At 33.2% G+C, this 24297-nt stretch overlaps 2 protein-coding genes across 2 annotated transcripts in view; one reads left to right on the top strand and one right to left on the bottom strand.

Moving 5' to 3' along the window:
• LOC106465128 (acyl-CoA synthetase family member 3, mitochondrial-like) overlaps positions 1 to 7256 on the top strand; it is an 18583-nt gene extending 11327 nt beyond the window's left edge. The window contains exons 4-5 of the mRNA XM_022392961.1: positions 5201 to 5437; positions 6438 to 7256. Of these exons, the coding sequence (XP_022248669.1) occupies positions 5201 to 5437; positions 6438 to 6820 (620 nt within the window). The 3' untranslated portion in view covers positions 6821 to 7256. The remainder of the gene's footprint in view (positions 1 to 5200; positions 5438 to 6437) is intronic.
• A 1154-nt stretch (positions 7257 to 8410) lies between these two features.
• The window catches only part of LOC106465129 (non-canonical poly(A) RNA polymerase PAPD5-like), a 35086-nt gene continuing 19199 nt past the window's right edge, over positions 8411 to 24297 (bottom strand). Inside the window, exons 5-11 of the mRNA XM_013925328.2 lie at positions 23848 to 23943; positions 23332 to 23472; positions 21857 to 22070; positions 15212 to 15335; positions 13295 to 13477; positions 12913 to 13042; positions 8411 to 12621 (exon numbers count right to left, since the gene is read on the bottom strand). Coding sequence (XP_013780782.1) covers positions 12223 to 12621; positions 12913 to 13042; positions 13295 to 13477; positions 15212 to 15335; positions 21857 to 22070; positions 23332 to 23472; positions 23848 to 23943 — 1287 coding nt within the window. The 3' untranslated portion in view covers positions 8411 to 12222. The remainder of the gene's footprint in view (positions 12622 to 12912; positions 13043 to 13294; positions 13478 to 15211; positions 15336 to 21856; positions 22071 to 23331; positions 23473 to 23847; positions 23944 to 24297) is intronic.

Below are 24297 nucleotides of genomic sequence, written 5' to 3'. Positions count from 1 at the left end.
GTCATCATTGAAGGGTTTGTCGAAACGTTGTACATTTGCTGTCATGTTAAACTTATATTAAAGTTTTTCTTCATTACCCATTTAAGCCGTCTCCAGCCATTATTAGTCTCAAAGTGGGTTCCTCGTCATCGAATTTATTATATTACTTCCAAAATGTGATCAACAGTAAGTTAATGTAATAACAGGGTTCAGCCCTGATGCTGTTTTCAGAACAAAACATTGTGTATAGCCTAATCACATTGTTAATAAAGTAAGATACTGTATAATGTAATGATGCTATTAAAACAAGGTACTGTTTAGTGTAACCATGATGCTAGCAAAATAAGGTGTTGTCAGATCTTGTACTATTTAGTTTTATTGCAGTTATGATGAAAATAAATTACCACCTAGTGTAGTAACCATGATGTTATCAAAAGAGGGTATTGTTGAGTGTAATCACGATGATAACAGAACTAGGTACTGCTAAGTGTAATCATTATGCTAAAAAAAAACAAGACACTGCATAGTATAATCCTGATATTAACAAAACAGCATACTTTTTAGTGTAATTGTGATGCTAACAAAACAAAGTACTGCTTAGCATGATCATGATGCTAACAAAACAACATACTTTTTAGCATAATTGTGATGCTAACAAAACAACATATGTTTAGCATAATCATGATGTTATCAAAAGAGGGTATTGTTCAATGTAATCATGATTCTAACAAAACAAGGTACTTTTTAGTGTAATCACGATGTTATCAAAACAAAGCATTAGCTGAATAATCCCTCCGGGTGGTACATCTTAAGAACCTGGTGCATGTGCACACCTAAGCCTTTTTTCAGTTCTATGAACCTTAAAGCACACGATTATAGTGCAGGCTGGACATGTAACAACAGTAGGTCATTAGACTGAAAGATGTGATATTAGTTCTAGGATATCTTAAACTGTAGAGCATTTTGATTAAATTGTCACTAGTGAGCTGGAACTAAGGCAAAGGAGTTCTTCACTGAAGTCACCATTTTCACTACCAACTTGACTCAGATACAGAACCATGACCTGAAGGTTTTAATGGATGACATTTAAAGTTCATGCTTTACTTGAGATCCATTATATCTGTTTAACACCAATGATGTGGGCAATATTTTCATCTATAAACCTCACAATTGAGAAGTCTAATGTAAGATTTTCACTGCATCAAGAATTTTCAACTGAAGTTTCTGACTCACACAGTGGAGTGGGTGTAGAAATGGATTTATTTTTTTATAGCAGTGCTGCAACCTCGCTGTTTGAGCCAATAATAATAGCTGCACTATTAAGATTAATTGTTATTAATGTTGGACCTGTTTTTTAAGAGCCTTCAGATCTGCCAAATCCAAAGTTAACTTCTTGATTCTATTAACAATACCATCTGGGACACCTAATGCATGAACATGCCTCAATGGAATGAGATTTACTAAAAAAGTATATGGCTTTCTTCCATTTACAACACTAACCACCATAGTTTTCTGTTTGATGATAGTATTATCTGTATATTTCTCTCGGCTACAATACAGATGATCTAAATTCCACTAACTATTTCCTCATTGCCACATCTAGGGACTTCTGCTTCACACTTAATAAACTCAGAGGCTTTTTTTTGTTGGTGTAATTGTCTTCTACATTTACATCAGCCTTCTCCATTGCTCTGAATTAGAATTCTATATTTGATAGAGTTTTACCTTGTTCAGCAATTAAGTATGAATTGATAAACAACACTGTCAATCTGTTCTTTTCCACCTCCTTTAGTTTGTGCATTGTCTGCACAATAAGGGATTGCCTCCCAAGACTAAGCTATGGAACTGAGAGTATCCACTGCAGCCATAGCAGCATTATCTTATTTTTTTTATCACATGACTACCTTGACACATGTGCCATGTAAGCTTTGCTGGTTTTGTGTGCTCTGATTGGCTCAATATGGAACTAATCACATCCACAACTAATCACAATAAGGGATTGCCTCCCAAGTATAAGCTATGGAACTGAGAGTATCCACTGTGGCCATAGCAGCATTATCTTATTTTTTTTATCACATGACTACCTTGACACATATGCCATGTAAGCTTTGCTGGTTTTGTGTGCTCTGATTGGCTCAATATGGAACTAATCACATCCATTCAAGAAATCTTTCTTTCCTTTTTCAACTGTGATTTTGTAGGATATTTCAGGCAATTCTCACAATACATTTTGGAAACTGGTTATACTCGGGACTGGCTTTCATTCAGAAGTAATCACGGCCAAGAGGCTGTTCTGTGAGACTGATTACCTCTTTTTCTTTCTGTCTTCTTTTTGCGTGTGCGTGGTAAAGAGCTGACTACACCATTATCATTGACAGTTGGTTTACAGGGCTTATTGTATTTTTTTCCTTTAAATCTAGAGCTGGGTAAATTAATCAAATAACTGATATGATTGATCACCCATATTTCAAGTGTAACACTGCTATTTTAGTCTTATAATGGCGATAAAACAGTAATTTCAGATTTGTAATAAATAAAAAAAAGCACTTTTCTAATAGGTAAGATATAATGGTAAAACTTGTTCATGACACATATCTTGTTTTCCTGGGCATTGGACAATATGAATTGGCCACCCCCGTACTGTTTAGTATAATCATAATGTTATAAAAACATTACATTTAACCTAATCATGATGGTTAGAGATGGCTTGAATGGGTAATGAAGAAAAACTTTAATATAAGTTTAACATAACAGCAAATGTACAATGTTTCGACAAGGTTTTGTCATCATCAGGTACCTAACAGGTCTCCAACCATTATTAGTCTCAAAGTGGGTTCCTCGTCATCGAATCTAATCATGATGTTAACAAAATGGGTACTATTTAGTGTAATCACCATGTTAGCTAAATAGGTACTATTTAATGTAATCACCATGTTAGCTAAATAGGTACTATTTAGTGTAATCACCATGTTAACTAAACAGGTACTATATAGTGTAATCACCATGTTAACTAAACAGGTAATATTTAGTGTAATCACGATGTTAACCAAACAGGTACTATATAGTGTAATCACCATGTTAACTAAACAGGTACTATATAGTGTAATCACGATGTTAACCAAACGGGTACTATTTAGCTAACAAAATAAGATATTAAATTTTCTACTACTCCGCCTCATTATGGTTGTGATGAAAATAATATACCTAGTGTAATCATGATTCCAACAAGACTGGTTTGTTCACATCAGAAGCTCATTAGCTGATTCTTGTAAAGCTAACTTAAGAGCAACTGATTGTGAGATGTCAAGTTATACATATGCTCATCTTGTGAAATTTGAGACATTTTATTTTACTGAAGTTTTGTTAGCCTAAGTTTGAAGTTTCTAATTTTTACATTCTGGTAACTTTATTAAAATTATGTAACAAATAAGATACACACAAAGATTTGTTGTACATCCTTGTACTTGAGCTCATTTGCATTCAAGCAAAAAACAGATGATCTTCTGTAAGCTTTGTTGGGTGTCCAAAAAACAATTCACGTTGCTCCGAAATATGCATTTTTTAAAACAAAAAATATATTATTCACTAGAGTAGAATGTTCCAAAACTACTGTAATTTAGCTGGCTTTCTAAGTAAGCTATAAATATATTTAAGAAATTATTTTAGCATTCAGTGAAGCAAAATATGATCACTACAAACCAAACAATTCTGCTGATCACGGTTATACAGCATGAAAACTTAATAATGACATGTAAGATTTATATTTCTATTGGGTCCCCCAGTATCTCTGTGGTAAGTCTGAAGGCTTATAATTCTAAATACTGGGTTTCAGTAACTGCAGGGAGCATACATAGCTCATTTTTTGTGCTTAACAATAAAAAAACCAAACAACAAACCATCTTTTGGTTATAAATATTTCCATCAGCCATGTAAAGTTGATTAGCAAACAAATTCAGAAGTCTGAGAGAGAGAGAGAGAGAGAAGGGAGTTCTATCTTTGATGAGCTTGACAAATTTATTGATATCTTACAAATCAAGACAACAGCTTTAAATTGTAGATTTTTGCTTGTAATTATGTATAGTTTGTGTTTCTGATTGGTTGGAAACTACAGAAGCCTATTTTTGATATTAGAAAATTCTGAAAAGGATAAATTAGAAATTAGATGCATCATGTGACACAGAAAAATTAAGATTGAGAATTCTTTTAATATTTCTTTTTGATGTTAAAATGTAGATAATATATAAAGTTGAAATATAAATTAGTTTTAATATTAAGTTTATTGACTCAAATTGATAATAAAGTTATGTAATTAAATTTTGAATATAACACTGTAAAAGATTGTGACATACGCAAAAGAACCAGGCCCAGATGCAAAGGGTTGATATAACTGATTACCTATTAGTATTGATTACATCAATTAGCGTTATGTAAAATAACTGATCAACTGAAATTATGATTAAGTCGATTAATGTCATGAAAATTATCAACTGTTTGAAATTAGTGTTTCTGATTATTTCAATTATCCAAGTAGTTGAAATATTTCTGATTTCTCATTATTTTCAATTAATCCAAGGTTGTTCAACTTAATTGGTTAGTGTTACAACTCTTGAAAAATAATCAAAAAGTAGTGTTTGTATTTTCAGTTTTTATAACTATTCAAGTCTCATGAGAATAATTTGATTAGTTTAAAGTAGTTATTATTAGCCTGATGATTAAATCACTTATCAACTAAACCACCAGAGCTCAAATCCCAAATAGATGTTTCTGTATGATTGATGCTATCAAATGCCTTGGCAATGTCTATGGCACAAACTAAAACAGATTTCTTGGCTTCATAAGCCTTGATAATCTTTGTTGTGATTGCCAATAGACACTTTTCAGTTAATTTACAATTCACCCATCTTAGATGGAATGTAAAAAAAACTCTAATCGAGTGTCTTTGTAACGAAGCAGGATGTCCAGAATTCTACCCTGGTTGAGAATTTAATCAATAATCTTGGCTCAAACTGAAGCTGATACTTAGAAATTTTAGCTACTGGAGCATGTGTTCCAAACAATTAACTGTCGATTTTGGCCGTAAATAATTTTTTTTGAAGTTTGTGTTACAAATTTCAACAAATTAAGGATACTAATTATCTACCTTTATGAGATCAAGTGAATGTTTGCTGTTGAAGTTGTAGGTTTTTTCATCATTAAACAAAGGTATGTATTTTCTTCTAAGGCAGTGTTGGTAATCCATTACCAGGAGTTGAAGTTCGAATTTCTGTAAAAAATGTTTATTCTCCTACTGGTTACGACACCATTGCTGAAGGAAATATTCATCGAACGTACGAGACTAAAGGAAGAGAGCAAGAGATTGGAGAACTTCTGGTACGAGGACCAAGTGTATTTAAAAGTTACTGGAATAGACCTGATGCTATGGCAGCAGCTTTTACCTCTGATAAATGGTTTCAAACGGGTGAGAAAAAGTTGCAATGATTATTTCGTGGCCACTTTTTAACAGCTCACAGTTGAATTGGTTTGTCATGAATAAGAAAATATCAGATATAAATTAGTGATTAATTTATAAAGAAGTTAGTTTAAAAGTTTCAAGCTGGTAGGTAAAAATAGTTAATTACTGACCGTTAACTACTGTGCTATCATCAGTTCGTCCTCCAACAGAGCACTGGCACAATATAACCTTTGTTCTAGTTTTAAACATGTGATAATTAACTACATGTATACTAATTTCAAATTCCAAGTTAGTAAAGAAATACTGAAATGTCTGCAAATTTTAAAAGTATCAACCTTAATTTATAGCTGAGATAGAAAATCTTATGAATAGGCAAGTTGTACATAATTCCAGTAAACTTGAACAGTCTAATAACCTTATTTTATGATGTAGTGTCTGCATTGGAGCATTACATCATATTGAGAACTGTTAATAATTGGAATCTTATCATTCTTTATTAGCCTGATGATTAAAAACTTATCACAATAAGCTGTTTTAAGTAGGATAATAATACCAAAATAGGCTATATTCTAAAAGGAATAAAATTGTTACACAAGTGTAGCATAATATCAGTGTGTTCTCATTTATATGTGCATGAAATTAATATCACATTTTAAAAGGGATAACTGGGAATTTTTTAAACCTATTAAGATGAAATATTCAGATTGACAGTAGGTCAAATACAGTATCTTATGTACTTGTTAGAATTTAAATTTTGTCTTGCGTTTCCGAAAAACAAGTTGTCAAAGGAGACAAAGTTGAACTTTTTCCCTATTTCAGAATATAATTAATGTATATGAATAATAAAAAAAAAGAGTAAGTTGTTTTAAAATTACAATGGAGTCATAGCTTTTGAGCTTGGTCTATAATTGAAAAAAAGAGAGTAACATTTAAGTTAAGATACCAATAGTTACAAGCATGAAAAACTGTATAATTATGGTTAGTTCATAGTTCTTCTGTATTTTAGGAGACACTGTCCAGTATATTGATGGTGTGTACAAGATTCTTGGAAGAACCTCCTATGACATAATCAAAAGTGGAGGATACAAGATCAGTGCACTGGAGGTTGAACGCCATCTCTTGGCACATCCTAACATCAAAGATTGTGCAGTTGTAGGGCTTCCAGATATAACATGGGGAGAGAAGGTTGGTGCTGTCATTGTATTAGCAAACAAATATGATTCCCTGGTACTTTCAGATCTCCGTGACTGGTGCAAAGATAGAGTGGCACCCTATGCTATTCCTTCTGTATTAGAGTGTGTTCCAGAACTTCCCAGGAATGTCATGGGAAAGGTTAACAAAAAGAATCTTATCCAAACAGTATTTCCACACATCAAAAAAATAACTTAAATGATTTTTGGTTAGCCTTTATTATACATGATTTTAGTTAGTAAATAGTTAATAATATACTTTTTTACCATCATAATTGATGTACATTAATTACGATATGGGTCTCATCTCACGGTATTGGGAAATTGTTTTAATATTTCATAATGAACACAGTGCTTAGTTTTTAAAAGTTGGTTTCTCACATTTAGTACTTATTTGTTTTAGAACATCAAAATTGTTGACTTTATAATCATGAAATATTTTAGTATTGTTTAATTCACAAGTGCCATTTACTTTATAGGCATGATAAATTAGTATTTTAGCTATACTTATGTTAAACATGCCTGTAAAACTATTCTAATTATACACTATTCAAAACTACAATTGTTATTATGTAATAAGTGTATCATGAAAAGCAAGTTGATGCTCGAAAATAAATGTGACATTTTCATGTTGATTATTATGATATTGTAAAACTAATTCATATGTTGAAATTCACTAAAGAGAGAAGTATAATCAACATACCTTTGATATTATATGGGCTTCCAACTCAATGGGTAATTCACCAACTAGATTTACATAATGATAAAGGACTGCTTTTGTTAAACCTCAGACATTGTAGTACTACCTGCTGTGACGACTATTTAACTATCGATATATTGCACTCAAAAGATTTTGTTGTTTCAAATACTTTTCGTACATAGTGGACACTTACCCTGACTATATCATGTCTTTTGGTTTGAAATAAAAAAACTCCCAACACTATTTTACTTTAGTTTTAAGGATAAAATGTTTCTTTACATAAATAAATGGTCAATATGAATTTATGCTCCCTATGGTTTAATCAAAAATATGAAGTGTAATACTTATTAGCATTTTTACCACAACTTAATTTTGAGATGGTATTCAACATTAGTGAAAGTTTGTCAGCCAATAATGTTAAGGCTGCTATTAAACTTAGTGTTAGCGGTATTTTGTCTTTTTAACAGCATAAGTCTCAATAAGCAATTCTTCATTTCATGAAAGTAACCGATAAATCTCAAAATTTTAATATTGGATTTACAATTTATTCATTAAATCTCAGTTTTGGTAGACGAATGTTTTTTCATTTATGGGCTCTTTATTGTGACTACACTATCCAAAGATGCTTCTAAAAAAAAATCTGCCAGTAGTTGATTACACAACACAATCTGGCTGACAGCGACTACATAAATTAATGATTCATCACTTCAGATAACATTGTGTTTGTCGAACTATCTGAAACTCCACTTCTTTTGTTTCGTAATGAATAAGTTCAGTTCAGTGTAGAATGTTAATCCATGCAAATGTTGATTTCGTATGTAATGCTATAACTACATTTTTGTCTGCCTAAAAGTCAGGGTTACCTTCCAGTAAAGTGCACAAATATTTCTATCTAATTAATGTAATATGGTTATAGAAGATAATAAAAACTTTGGATAATACTTCACACTGCAAGTAAAGATCTTCAAACAAGGACAATTGCAATTTGATTTAACCTATCAAAGAATATATAGAATTAGATAACTATTACCAGATAAGAGTGACTGACCAACATGGTGCTAAGGAGTGGCATGGTTGTGTGTGCTGATTTTAGGTTACACAAAAAAAGGAAGTGTGCATAATTTCTCTACACTTGTGACCATCGCAAAATAATTTTTACCTTTGCACTAATTGAGAACTGTATAGTTTTTATAGCCTCAAGTACAAACTTTCACTTTTCCTTACTGTTATATTAGCTTAATTGAAATACTGAGAAATCCTACTTAGATGAAATGAAAATATTAATTTTATTAACTGGCTTAATTATATTTTTCTTTAATACACAACAAAGGCTTCGAGAAAGTTTAAAATGGCAGTTGGCAGTGAAAAATTTAATTTAATTTTTTTAGTTTTCTGGGGACCAGCACCAGGTCGTGGACCACACTTTTGGGAAATGCTGATCCAGATAATGAAGTTAAAAACAGTGTAAAATAGCACAAATGGACTATTTTGAGACAAAGATGACTTTTTTTTTAATCTGTATTTTTCAACTTTTTTTTGTCCTTAGTTTTTTTTTTGAAATGAACATTTTAATATCTTTATACAACAATAAGAACAAAATTACATTCTTGGCTATACATAAAACTTTAGTTACTACCAATACTTATATGTATGTGACAAATTTAAATAAGAATGGAATTTTTGAGTAATGCAATTTATCAATACCATCATCTCTCAAATTTAAGGTATATGCATGAAAGTAAGTTTAATAAAAAAAACAAAACAAACTGTACATTCATCCACAGATATAATAAGGCCCCCTGATTACTACTAAAACTCACACTAATGAATTAGGTAATTTTTTTCAAAGGTTTTTAGCTGACAAATGTGATTGAACATTGCATTACTGTGGTGAATAAAAGACATTAGAAACACCACATTCACTGTTAGTAACATGATTGATAAATCACACTGTGTTTTTCAACATTTATAAATACATGTGTTTAAAAGAGTAATACATCTCGGATTCAGATCCAAAGAAGATAAAATATTTAAAAAAAATGTTTATCCTACGAGCATATGTAGGGTTCAATGTAATAAATTAAGACTCTCAACATGTGTTATTTGCCTTTACTGGCTCACTTAAGACAGGGTAGCTTTTAAATTATATTAATCTGTGTCAGCTCAACTTAAATGACTAACACGTGCAAGTTTTTAAGAGAGTTTGCCATACATGAGAAATAAAATATTCTACACATAATTTCTAGTTAAATACTGAAGACCAAGAAAAAAAAAGTTAATTGGAGACTTAAATACTACAGTTGTTTCCAAAACATACCCAAATAAGTTTTTTTGTAGTTTTCAAGTTTATTTTAGTTTTTTTTTGCACTAATTTTCAATCAATGCTAAATTTTAGGTTTATTATAATACGTGTTAATTCCAGGTATAGACAAACACAAGTTACTGGAATGCTATAAATGAAAGACGAATTCATGACTTAGGTCTGCTTAGGATATATATACACACACACACATATATATATATATATTAAAATCAAATAAATCATTTTTACTTTGGCTGGAAATCGCACATACTCAAGGAATTAAAATGAAAGGTTTTTCATAATTATATATCCACAACACTAGAATTTTTTTGTATCATTTATATGCAGAAATGCACAATATTCTTCTTTAAGTATTAAAATATTTTTTTTCTATGTGAAGAAACAAAATAATAAATGGCAGCTTTACAGTAAACAATTTAATATTAGTACAGCTATGACATGGATAAAAAAAGAAAGAACAGTTTCATTTGTGATAATATTACAAAATAATGAGTGGATAATTGGTCACAAAAACAAAATGAGGCATATTACTTAAAACTTAATCATTTCACTTCTCTGTATAATACTGAGTGGATATACGATTATGTTCTACACTGTAAAATAACCTAATATTCTATAAATCAAGACATAATGATTAATAGTAATAATTTTAATTTGACTTAAACCATATGTTGTTGATAAACAAAAGAAGATACACAGCATTTGCAAAGCAAGCTATAATTATCATTAAAAGGTTTTATTTCATTACTAGTATGCAAATGAGAAAATAAATGAAATCACATCTGTTGCAGTATGAACTCCACCCCCCCCCTTGACTACTTATACTTGTTCAATTATTACGAGAAAAAGTGATTACACACATTGCATAGGGCAAAAATACTTAATAAGAAATATTCCCTAACTAATAGCAATTTTGAAACCAAATGCATCATATGGCAATGAAAAACTAGATTGAACAAAAGTATTGAAAACAGTTCTATAACTGATTTAAAATTTCATTTTTCACTAGTGTCAGGAGACAACTTCTGTTACTGATAAACAATTCTAGACTTTTCTTTGTTGTTGCTTTAGATTTCTCTAATTTGCCCTCATTAGATTAGTTCATGTTGTACTCTGTTCTGAATTTTTGCTGTGGAAAACCTAACTGATAGATATTTTCTTATAATTCAAGCAATTACTAAAACCTAAAAGTTTTTATTTTCACATTCAATATTTATTTATTCAAACTCCAAATCCTTCTTTGGATCCAACTTCAGACTAAACAAGAGGTTGAAAGATTGCTCAATACATATTGATCATGAAGATCAAAACCTGAGCGAGTTAATTTTTTTGTTGTTGTTAATTTACTGACATTATAAATTAAAAAAATAAATTCAAACACATGTTAGTTAATTTGCAACCAACTTTATGATAAATGACTTTGAGATAACACTGATAACTTTTTTTTTCTCAAACTTTAGATAATAATTAAGTAAGGGCTTTCTTTTATGATAAATGATCTCAGGTATACCCCCCCCCTCTTGTAATTCTAGTTATTTATTATATATCCATTTCAAGTCTTCGTTTTATACCCATACATGCATCTCATCTATATACATAAATGATCTCAGGTATACCCCCCCCCCTTTGTTAATCTAGTTATTATTATATATATATATATATATATATATATATATCCTATTTCAAAGTCTTCGTTTTATACCCATACATGCATCTCATCTATATACATATATATATTTTCTTGTCATAGCATTTTAAAATGCTAAATTTAACTTGCGTGTTTCCTTTAATTTTGTTTTATTGTATTGCTTTCTTACATAGTTTTATGTTAGGAAAACAAATGAGAAAAGTAATTGGTTATTTATATGTTTCTCCAGTGCTTGTGCACCCTATATTTTAAGGTGTAGTAATGAGTATAAACATTTTGCTCTTTTTAAAGCACGTGTACCATAATACAGATCCCTTGTCATCCAACGAATGTTCTGTAATGCATTATTTACAGATTTATGTACATACAGGCTATGTACAATTTCAAAAAACACAAAAAAATGAACACAACTAAGCAGATGAGTATAAATAAAAAAAATATTTAGGGAAAAAATGGATCTCAAAGCACTTCTATCATGTGAATTGCTGCATCTTTATCGATCTAATTTCACATGCCTAAGAAAAACATTCAGAATCAGATCAGTCCACTAACAGTATGGTAGATACGTAACACAGACAGCAGTTACTTTATGGAGTCTAAATATGTATATTTTGCAAGTGCAAAAACAAAGATGAAACAACACATTACCTGAATCAAACATAATGCTTGGTTAACTGAGATGAGTAACCTTTGGTGTATCAGTTTTTGTATATGTATAGGAAGTTTTACTTTTGTGATGATGATAATAATTAACAGAAATGTTGATGATACACACACACACAAATCCTTTCTATTTAATGGTGATCCACTATATAGATCTTGGGAACATTCAGATTTGGTCAAAATTATGCAGTTGATCATGTTTCACTGTGTTTTCTTCTATAAACAATTGAAATTTGGCAGTAACAAAAGCTCTACTTGAAATTGAGATCATTTGTTTGAGTTGTTGCAGTTATCTTTTTTGTTGTTACTCTTCTTTCTTTTGTTGGAGAAACTACGATAGCGCTGTCCTCCACCTCCCCCATAGTAACCTGTCTGATTCCCAAGTGTGGCAGGACAAGAATAACCTTGGTGTGGAGCACCAACTGGATTTGATAAATGACGTTGCTTAGGCCAATGGAATGTGGACTTCTCACCTTTTTCTAAAAACTGTGTGTTAGTCAAAGGGCCTCTACTGACTTGTGCTTGCTGTGGTGTCCAATTGTGCTGCCCCTTGGTGTCTTTGGCTGACTGACTAGGAAGTATATGGTTCCCTACTAACTGCTGTCCAAGGGAAGGTTTTGTTCTGTTGGTAAGCTGTTGACCTGGGTCACCAAGGGCTTCAGAATCCTACCAAAAAAAAAGTCAGTAACCAAGAAGTGTTGGTTGATGAATGTTACACAAAAGAATGATTTTATCATTTCAGTATACCATTGTAAATATTTAAAATATTAGATTTTCAATATAAAAATATATTAAGTTTGTAAAATGTTTTTTTGTATCTTTACATTTATTACCTTAAAAGGTAAATTATCAAAATTTCTGATTTTATAAATTGAATATTACATGTGCTTAAAATATGGGAAATAGTTTATTTGTTTTGATACACAGTGGTTGTAAGACACTCCTATAAAATCTTACTGTATCACTGCTAATGCTGGACCCAGAACTTGCTGGTGTACTACATACTGATGAAGAGCCAGATGACTGACTATCAAGGTATACAACAGGGCATCGTTCATTGTCATTGGTCCCTTGTGTTTCAAATTTTCTGAAAGGAATTAAAAACATTTTTAATAATAGATAGTTTAACCCTGTATTGGATATGAAAAATGCAAATCTATATAATAAAATTATCTATATATTCTTTAACAAAATAAATGTTGGAAAAGTGTCATAAAAAACATTTACTATTTCATTTGTGCTGAATTATGTTTAAATTTAAAACTTCAGAATAACCCACAACTTTTATATGAAATGCTCTTGTTGATTTAAATACTTTAAATGGCAAGAAGATGCTTACTGTATTCTACGATTATTCACACTGTCGAGTGTTTGGTGAAGAATGGAAACCTGCACCTTTGGGGACACAGGAGGAGAGTCTAAAATTATTTCAGAATGACGTTCACTGAGGGGAAATGTTTCACTTATCCACTGTCGATACTCTACTACCTCGTCGGTTACACGGACAATCCTTCCCAGTATGCTAATTCATAACAAAGAAATGCATGTCAGATAGTGAAATAGCCATTGTTACTCGTATAAGCCAGTGCAAGCTAAGGAAAACATTCAGAATGACATTGTACATAACTATAACAGATTTAACAAATGTCAGATGGTACATTAAACCAGCATTTCTCAAACTGGTATCCAAGAGTCATGTTTGAAATTTGATTAAAAAAAAAGATTTATGGAAGAAAACATTTAATTTTGGAATGCAACTTTTCATGTACATGAAATATTTTTTCAAAATCAAAAACATCAATGCATGTGGATGTCTGTTAAAAAAATGTTAAATTAAAAGGGGTCCTTGGGTTACTAAAGTTTGAGAACTACTGCTTTAAATCGTTTATCAAGTAACTAATAATTTAACTGATAGCTATGATTACAAAACAACACAAAGTTGCTCAAGCTAACACTGACAACAATGATATTAAAATAAATGCATCCATGTGTAACACTAGTAATCACTGTGATACATCCCTTGTGTGCAAAAAGTACAAACTATTTAACTGGTGAGTTTGGGCTGATGACTTTCTTAGTAAGTTCTAAAAAATTTAATAAAGTTTAGTCTCATTTAAATACTACCTAAGCTATACAAATAAAGTAACATATCATGCAGGTTTATTATTAACTTTGCAAAATTCATATTTCTCACGATTTATGTTATAACAGATTGTAGTGATCCTACGATTAACTGTTTACAAAAGTATCCGATATAAAAGCAGTCTTGAAACTAAAGTTGTGACAATTTTGGCTGGCTTATTCACAAATCAAAGGTTTTCCAAATTCTAGCCAAAATCAGAAAAACATTTACAATTTATTTGATGATAAGCAGTGGAAAATGCAGTTGTATATCCTTGTTAATGTTTGACGAGTTATTTCATTAAGTGACATCCAATATTTCAAACATTACTGCACAATAGCCATTGTGCCTCTTTAACAATGAGATCTTTATACAACCATCCTTTAAGTGTTGGTATTATTCCACCTGGTGGATTCACCTTCCTGGTCTAGTCACTCTTATTTATAGCAACAACCACTTATTAGTAACTTTTTGTGGGGAGGGGAACCAAGAGGGTTGTCAATAGGCAGCTTCAACTGTACTAACAAGTTAGTTTATTTGAAAATGTGACTACCTATTGGTAGACCCCTATTTCAAGAAAAAAACATACATTTTGAATAACTAGTAAATTTTAAATTGGGTCCATGTTCCTTACGTGGACATACATTAATGATGTCACGAAAACACGTAGGTTTAAGAAGTCTTAATATAAAACAATAAAACTCTATAACCCAAGCACTTTTGAAAGGTGGACCTTTCTTCTTCAGGGGCAAACTGGGAATAGTGGTGTAACTGAATGAGTGATGCATAAAGGAAGTTGAGTGATGTCACGAAGGTCATCTGGCTTCCGGGAAGTGTTTTTGAATATTTTTCAGTGTACTGTTGCAACATGGCTGGAAACAAGAGCACTATGTAAAAAGGTGTTAAGAGATGTTTTTGCTTTAGAAATGGTCAAGAAATGTTGTTAAAATAAAAGTGACACATGGAGACTGACTAAAAAAGAAATGTTAAGCAGATAAACTTCTAAAGACAGGCATGGAAAATTATCATAAATAAATAGTAAGTATTAGAAAGATTACAAGTAAATATTGAGAGTGCACACTACATGAAAAAAAAAACACAAAAAAATAGTAAATTTTAAAATAATATACTAACCTGTGCTTAGTATCTAACCAATGTATTGGACGGGGATAAACAGCTTTGGTGAGGACAAGATAAGCATACTCAAATGCTCTTTTAACATTTAGAGCACCATAAGAGCTTTTTCCAATATCATTTCCTGGAAAACACAGACAAAACCCACAGACTTTTAACAATAAGTTCATAAAATAAACAGTATGTTTCCCTGGAATTTAATGATGAATGGTATTTAATTTTTTTTTATTTCATTAACATCAACTTCTGACGAAGTTACAAAAATTCCATAAAAGCTGTATTCAAAATTGAATCTCATTAATACATTTTTATAATTAAATTTCTTATTTTTGATAAAATTAAACTGTAAAATTTAAGTTGGCAGTTGTCTAATTATAGAATGAATTTTTTAGGCCTACTTACAACACTGAGGAGAAGGAAAAAAAAAAAAAGATTAATGGTTTATTTGTATGTTTTGATTGAAGGTTTCTCTCATACGTACCTCTATACAATAAAAAAATGAACTTTAATTAATACAACCTGAAAGTAATTAACAAATTAATACAAAACTTGAAGTTTCATACTCAAAAAATTAATCAATACAGGAAAAATTTTAATCAAAACTGACCATTATTCTAATGACTGCTAAAACAATATTCAATCTTTTTTAGAGCAGACCATGGTTATTTGCCAAATTAAAAATGCACGAATAGTAATCCATTTATGGTAAGCTGAAAAATGTATTAAATCAATAATTTATGTTAATGCTATTAGAATGAACTTTTCATTACCAGCTGTTAAGTTGTGCACATGCATTTCTTTTTTTTTAAGTAGAAAATTCAACACTGAGGTTTGAAATATTTTTCCTGGATTATCAACATACTTGAATAACTGTAATGATTATTAGTTATCTGTATCAGAATGAAGTTATCAAATACGTAAAGTAATAAATTATACATTTAACATTAAATAATACAATGCTTATAGTTATTACTTCACAATTACAATTTATGAGTAATCAACTATAATAATGGGTTTGTGAATGTGACTGAATAAGTACAACAATAATTTATACTGTTAAGAAAGTTAACATTTTGCTAAACTGAAAATGTATTTTCAATAATACTTACCTTTGCTGACACTATAGCTATTTCTCGATCTCCATGGTTTCCACTATTTGCCCATCTAAGCATTCAACACATTTACTCCAGTCTTTTATACCCCACTCAAATGCTCTTGGCAAACTATCTATGTATTGTATATAAGTACCTCATTCAGATAATGTAATCACTTTTTCGTGACATAAACTAACTTTTAGTGGGGAGTTAGGGCAGGAGAGCATCAGCGGAGGTAAGTATTATTGGAAATACATTTTCAGTTTAGGAAAATGTTAACTTCCAAAACATACTTACCTCTGCTGACACTATAGCTAGAATCCCACATTGAGAAGGTGGAGGGGCTGATGCTGGCATGAACCATACAGAAAGAGTTTCTATAAAACAGGAGTGTACCAAGATAAAGATGGTACAAGAGTAGGGGAACCTGCACTACATCTAGCACAGGTATGTTCTTCACCTGGAACTCGGTTCCTATATTAAAGGTGAAATAGAATATGGGTAATTGTCAGTATAGGCCAGCCCCAACCAGATAGAAAGTAAGCAACACCAAAGTGGACAAACTTTCTCCTCTACCTGAAGAAGTCTAAAAGGCAATACCCCCAGGCTTAGAATGACAGGATCCTGTATGCCGTACTCAACCAAAGGAACAGAACTCATCCGGTCTGGAATTATGAACATTCATCCTCACTCCCCAACCAAGTGGGCAAGGAGTATTCTGCTTGCCCCTGGAATTATGGAGAGGACATTGAACCTGTGCTCAACCAAGGACCTACGGTGGACCACTTCACAATTGGAATTATGAGAAGATAGTGGACCTTCTTCCATGAACAATATACAAAACCAACATTGATCAAATAGAAGGGCAATGCACATCCCCCCAACCAGATAGCTTCGTGTCAAATCTGAATTGGAATTACGAGTAGGCTCCTGTGGAAGTTGGTGCTACTCCTACTGACATCTGGGAAAAACATCCAGGGCCCCAAATAGGATGGTCCCCAACTTCACCCTCTTCTCTGAGAGTGGAGGAACACACTCAAACACTCTGGAGGAAAAGCCTCTGTCCACCACCCCAGCGACTGCAAAATAGAGGTGGTAAGGACTCCTGAGCTCCACTAATAATAAAGTCGGGTGGTGGTGGTGGAGAGTAATAAGCACTGGGGAGACCTGAGAACAGTGCAGTAGGTGAAACAAGTTCCCTACATTTTTAAAAGTAAACTGACCCCAATTTATTCAACCTGAAGATTAGCAGGGACGAGCAGGATTGCCTTTAGTTTTACTCATGATAACCCATGAATGGCAGTCCATAATAACAAGGTAATACCATCCAGTGGGCAACTTGATGGCGTTATGGAACATCCCATTTTGACAGAGCCTGTTGCAACCTGTAGTAATTATCGTGAAAGTATGGAATTGAAAAGAGAAAGCATACCTGCCTATGCAAAACTCGCCACAGGATGGGATCCAGTGAAAAATAAAGGGACCCTGGAAATAAAAGAGTATATGATTGAGGAAAATACTCACCTGTGGTTAAAATCTAACAGATGTGGTCAAAATAGCTACCAGGGGTAGTTAAAAACCCTCAGAAGAGGAAACTGTCAGATCATGTAAGTAATGAGATAGGAAAGTATTAAGAGTAGTTCACATACTAGCCCGCACAATGTCTTCCAGAGAGCTTCTAAACTGAAAGGGTACCTTATTTATAATGTGTATATGTTATACTTGTTAGTGATAGTTATAATTGTATGTACCATTTGATTGAAAGATACAATTGTATATACTGTATTTTGATGTGTTATTAGAAAGACAACTGTAAAATCACAATTCAGTAATTGAACTGGTTGCTTGGGTCGAAGAATATGAAAGGATTTGAGTAGACCCAATAGTACTGAGGATTGAAAAACCTTCCAATATTTTTAATAATGAAAAATAGTGGATAAGGATGCCATATATAAAGCCACCATAGACAAAGCAAGACCACTCTCAAATACCAAAGTCATAAAATGGGATATGGTAGATACTTTAGGATGAAGAGGGTTTAAATTCATTTTAATACACTACTGATGATAATTATCCTATTTCTCTGATAAATGGCTGTGGTTGGCCTACAGAGAGATTTAGTTAAATACAGAGAAATCCTAGAAGTTAAACCCTTATGTCGGGCAAAGGGCCGCATAATTCCAAGGACGAAGATCGAGTTTCCGAAAGTCTGGGTGGAGAATATATGATTGATGTTATCTCAACAGAGATTGCCAGTGTGGAAGAGGTAGAGGTGGACATTCCTGCAGATACCAAAGAATTGTAAACCACGTTTGAGCTGGCCAATATGGTGCAACCAAGAGAACTTGACAGGGAGTGGAACAAACCATAGTCAGAACTCGGGGCAATAGCCAAATCAGGGGAGAGGCATACAGATGTAAACCTATTCAGTCCTGACTGAATGCATCTACTGCCAATGCTTGAGGATGAGGTACTAAAAACCAAAACAACTGCAGTTGAGAATATCAATGAGTTGCAAAGGCATTGATCATGAGAGACACAAACTGAGAGCAAATTCACTGAAAACCGTGTGATGTAGCATCCATCCATCTGAAGAATCTGGTTGGGTTGAGACAAGTGATCTGCAATTAAATTCATCTCTCCTGGAACATGACATGCTAAAAGATATGGGAATGAGCCCAGAAGAGAAGATCCAAGGTATGAAAAATATCTTGTGTGCCTCCCTGACGAGAAATCTGAGATACCACCATGGAATTGCTGGAATGTATCATGCCAATTTTTCCCTTCAAGAGAGACAGACCTTGAACCATTGCCTGCTTAACTGCAAGGAGTTCGAGAACGTTTATATGGAGGTTAGACTCGTCTTCCGTCCAAATAGCGTGAAACTCCTGAACTTGAAGATAAGCTCCCCATCCCTGAAGAGATGCATGTGTGATCAGATGGATCTCGGGACGAGGTGGTGGAATGGGTACCCCAATAGTAGTGTTGTTCCAATACAACCACCATTTGCCATCGAAGATGTTGATCCTTAGTAATGAGACAGGATGATCCAAAGGATCAGAATGCATGATCCATTGGTCGCACATTGATCACTAAATGGGCCTCATATGTGCTTGTCCCAAAGGAATGAGAGGCTAGAGGGATGCCCACATCCCCAAAAGAGAGAGTACCATCCACACACTAGAAGAAGGAGACATAAGTAAAAGCCTAACGGCTGTTTCCATGGCTTGAAGCCTGATAGGGGTTGGTTGAGCATGACTTAAGTGAATATTGAAAAACACACCCAGATGAACTTGATATTGCATCGGTGACAGAATGGATTTCTCCAGTCTGATAAGGAAGCCTGCTTTTGTGGCTTCTGAGAGATTTATTCTAATTGATGAGATGGTACCAAAAAAAAGCCAGTCATCCATATAATGATGCGTGTAGAGGCTCAAGCAATGCAGATGACGAGAAAAAGCTCAAACAACTCTGCAGAAGACACAAGGTGCTGATGCAAGACCAAAAGGAACTGCAGCACCTGACACTTGTGCATAAATCTAAGAAACCTCTGGGAAGATTCTGCTATGAGAGTATGGAGATAAGTGTTGGTAACATCCAACTTATTCATCCAGAGTCCTGGCGCAAAGTGCCAATGTAGGTTGAGAAAAGATTCCATTTTACAGCAAGGAGTATCTAAAGATTGGTTGAGTCGAGACAGATCAATGATTGGATGCCAATCTCCTGTCTTCTTGGGTACAACGAATAAATGGGAATAAAATCCCGGAAGAATGGGATCGACCCTCTCTACTGCCCTTTTGACTAACAACTCTCTCTGGATCTTGCCAAGGATCTGTTGGAGGTGAAAAGGCAAAAGGTTGTGCAGATAATAATGGAGGTGATGTAAACTGACTGACCAACCCTGAAGCCAGAACATAGAGTATCCATGGATTCCTGGTGAAAGAACTCCAGATGTCCATAAAGTGATGTAATTGTGCTCCCCCACCCAAGGATAGTCACCAACGCTGTTGTCAATGGTTCACTCATGCCAAAGATTCTCAAGAATATGGACAGATTCTATTATGGGAACCAATAGACCTTGGAACCGAAGGAGGGAAACACTACAAGCCAACATTCCCAACTTAGCACCAGAAAGGCAAGAAGCCAACAAACCAGCCAGGAAACCAGAGAATGAACTGAAGACAACGTGACTGAGGTAGACCTCCTGAAATTGCTGAGGGTAATGTTGATAGGCTTCCGATAAAAGTTGGATTGAAGATAAATACCTTAGGACAGTCGTGAGAGCAAGACAAATCCGAGAAAACTGGGATCTGTTTAAAGTGATCATAGGTTCCAGACTAGATCCCCACAGGTCCAAAAGGGGTCCATTCATTGAGAATCTAAATATACCCTTTCCTGGCGATGATAAGCCAAAGCATGCTGTTCCAATAAATGTGGGGGACAAGGCATAGCTATCTCATCATGTATCTGAGTGGCACATTTCCCACCATGAACAACAATATCAGGAGGAGAAGGAAAAACCAAGTAGTTACTTGCTGTCCTCTCTGCCAACAAGGAAGGAGTAGAGTCAAATGCAATAAGAGAGACCCTCAAAACCTTTCAAACCCAAGTAACCAACTGAATAAAAGGGGCTGGAGGTGGCCGATCAAGATGATCCTCTGTTGAGGCCGACCTAGTAAAAGAAAGAGCTGGAAAAAGATAGTCTAAATTCTGCCCAGCTGGTCCCGGGCCATTTGCAAAAGCCACTTCAGAACCTCCAGAAGAGATACCCTCGGTCTGCATATATGACTCCATCTCACAACAAATCATACCATGGACAGCTTCAACTGAGAGTGACCCCCTCCCCTGGCCATTGACAATTACCAGATAGCAGAGGTGGAGGACAGGAATTAATTTCTGTCAGTACATTTTTTTGTTGCTAAAGTAATTTATAAATATATACAAAGATATATCCGTAATAAGACCAACCACATTCAAAGTCGCAATGCAAATTGTGAATAATCACAATACTCCTGTTTATAGAAACCCATGCCAAATGCTTTGTTGAGAAAAAGTGATTACATTTTCTGAATGAGGTTCTTATATACAGTATCTAGATAAAATTGGATTATGCTTAACTGAGTTATAGAGCAGTTAATATAATATGTATATTGCAACTATTAGGAAACAGCTTTTGTCTATTTCTACAAACTATGTTGCTGTTCCAAACTGAGTTCCACTTCTATAAATTGTGTTGATGTTCTAAACTGAGAGGATACCTTATTTATAATGTGTACATGTTCCAAAGTAATAGTTATACTTGTATGTATCATTTGGTTGAAAGATACAACTGTATATACTGTGTTTTGATGCGTTATACTAGGAAAATGTAAAATGCAATATTAATAAAGCTATGGTTAACTTTTTTTCATAACAAAACACCACCACCAAAGATTGATTCCACTCGTATGAGTACAGCATTTAAGTGTTTCTTCATTTACATAAAAACTAACTGATAAAATTTATCTATTCTACTCTATTTTAGAGCTCTCTCTCTCTAATAATGGCTTACCTGGTGTTAGGGGATCTTCTATACATAATATTGATGGTCGTGAACCATCAGACATTCCCCGTTGCACTTCTTCCTTGGCCACATACGCTCCCCCATCTGTGATACGGATTCCTGTTTTGAAGTAGTTGAAATGTCGACCATACAGTTCAAAGAATTCTATAAGTAAAGTACCCAGATTTGTTGTGGGACAGGTGGGGTCATATGTGGGGTGTAACTAAAGAAAATAGATTCCAAATATAAAAATTTTAATTGTTACACACCATGCTGCAAAACTAAAATCTTAATTTTACAATGAACATTAATGCAAACTCTCTGAACACTACCATCTACAACTAAAATGATTAAAGTTTACAGAAAAATTTGATATGCTACAATATTTCTAGTTACTGGGCTTGGCATGGTCTGGTGGTTAGGGTTCTTGACAATCAATGTGCAGGTCACAGGTTCAAATTCCCATCACCAAACATGCTTATCAGGGTCAGTCACCCAAGTGTAAATACTCTTGTCTAAATACAAAATACTCGAATGACTGACCCAAGAAATAGATGGAATTAAGACTGAATGAAAAAAAGAATATTTCTAGTTACTACCTATTTTTAACAATGGAAATTCAAGAAAAAGAGGATAGGTATAATTCCTGAGCTCCAAAAGCAAAGCAACAGAAAGTTTCCAATTAAAACTATTAAGTTGTATTGTAAACCAGAAAGTTTAGACGTGACTAGTACTGTGAAATAAAAAGGACGGTAGAATTACAGCAGCATAAAATGGAAACTGTTTGTATTCTTATTGCTGTAGAGTAGATGGTTGATTAACAATGGAATCTCCCATCCCTGGTGACAAGCTGAAGTACATGGATAGTCAAGATGATTGGCTTTGTATAGTACTAGTTTGAAGTAAATCAAAGTGTCACAGGCCTAGGAATGGCACGTGATACCGTGTGTGCTGTCAGCCTGAAATCTACTTTGAAGTCTTGAGTGGGTGTGACATTATAACACTAATGGTGGAGAATTCTGTTTGGGAGTTGTTAGTTCAATGGTAATGATTCCAACACATTAGTCTGAAGGGACAGTCCTGGGTTCAAGTACAATACAGGGTAGTTTTCTGAACAAATGAATAATGTTATCTTTTTATTTCCATTTAGAAAAGATAGCTCTAATTTTGTAATTGTACACTTCATATTTCTCTAATCAAACCATTTTCAGTATGTATTAACTCTAAATTAGTTCTAAAAATTAACATCGGCAGGTAATTGTACCCTTGGAATCCTAGGTGCTTAGTTTACTTATATTTTTTCTCTCTATCTAATAAATATTAAATTATATTTCTGATGTCATCCAGATTTTTTTAGGAGGATGAAATAATTTTTTCTATTAAAAAGTAACAACAGGAAATCAAGACGGCCTGTTTGCTCAATAAGTACTATCATGAAAGTTATTAAATGAACATTAACAAAATAAGGTGATGAATGCACACACCTGTAAAAAACTGATTGTTAAAAGTATTAGACTGTATGAGCTAATTCCTCCCGTAAAAACTTCATTCAAATCTCTCTGAAGAAGAAACTGCTTCAAGACTAACACCAGCTTGGGAAGGATGGGGAATCTTTTCTTAAAATCCTGGAAAGAACAGATTTTCAAAATTAGAATGAAAAGTGAGGCCTTTAAAGTGAATGCATTTCTAATCAGACTTTGATGTAAATTATTTTTCTTTGCTTACACAGTGCATATATAAAGAAAACTGACAAGCATCTGAGCCACAGTCTACATACCTTCTTTTGTAGCATTTGGTACATAAAAGGATAATTGAAATTTGAAAATATTAATCTAAACTCAGAAGTTATATATATATTACATAAAATATAAAAATAGTGCTTGTTGTTTCTTACTGCAAATCTTAGATTGTTGAAATGTGGATATCACTCCCAACATTTAACTTGAACAAATATTAAGTTATATTGAAACTACTGACAAGCACTAACTTAGAAAACTTACTTTGATTAGTTGGGCACTTTTCACTCCATTGTTCATATTGAAACTGATATCTACTTTCACATCTGTCTTGGCATCTGTGAGTTTAACAATTGGGACCTAGATGATAAAGAAATCAAGCAGAATAAAATCTAAGTTAATTCAACCAACTTTCTATCTTCATAGGCTTTGCCTGAGCCACAAGTAACAGAAAACAAGTCTTTTTTTAAAGTTTGAATCAGCATCTGATACAGTACAAACTAAATAATAATTTGTGTGAAGAAATATTTACCATCCAAACTGTTTTCAAATTACCAGTAACTAAATGTTCCTCAAGAGGTTTTATTAAGTTATTCAATGAATGTAAGAAAACCTTAGTATTGAAATGTCAGGTGACATAAATGGTGCATGATGACCAATTTTTGGATTCTTTTAAACACTGATAATAAACAAGATTATGACACTTATGATATA

Source organism: Limulus polyphemus, unplaced genomic scaffold, assembly GCF_000517525.1.
Source record: "Limulus polyphemus unplaced genomic scaffold, Limulus_polyphemus-2.1.2 Scaffold1846, whole genome shotgun sequence".
Lineage (NCBI taxonomy): Eukaryota > Metazoa > Arthropoda > Merostomata > Xiphosura > Limulidae > Limulus > Limulus polyphemus.
This window is presented reverse-complemented; position numbering and strand designations above follow the sequence as displayed.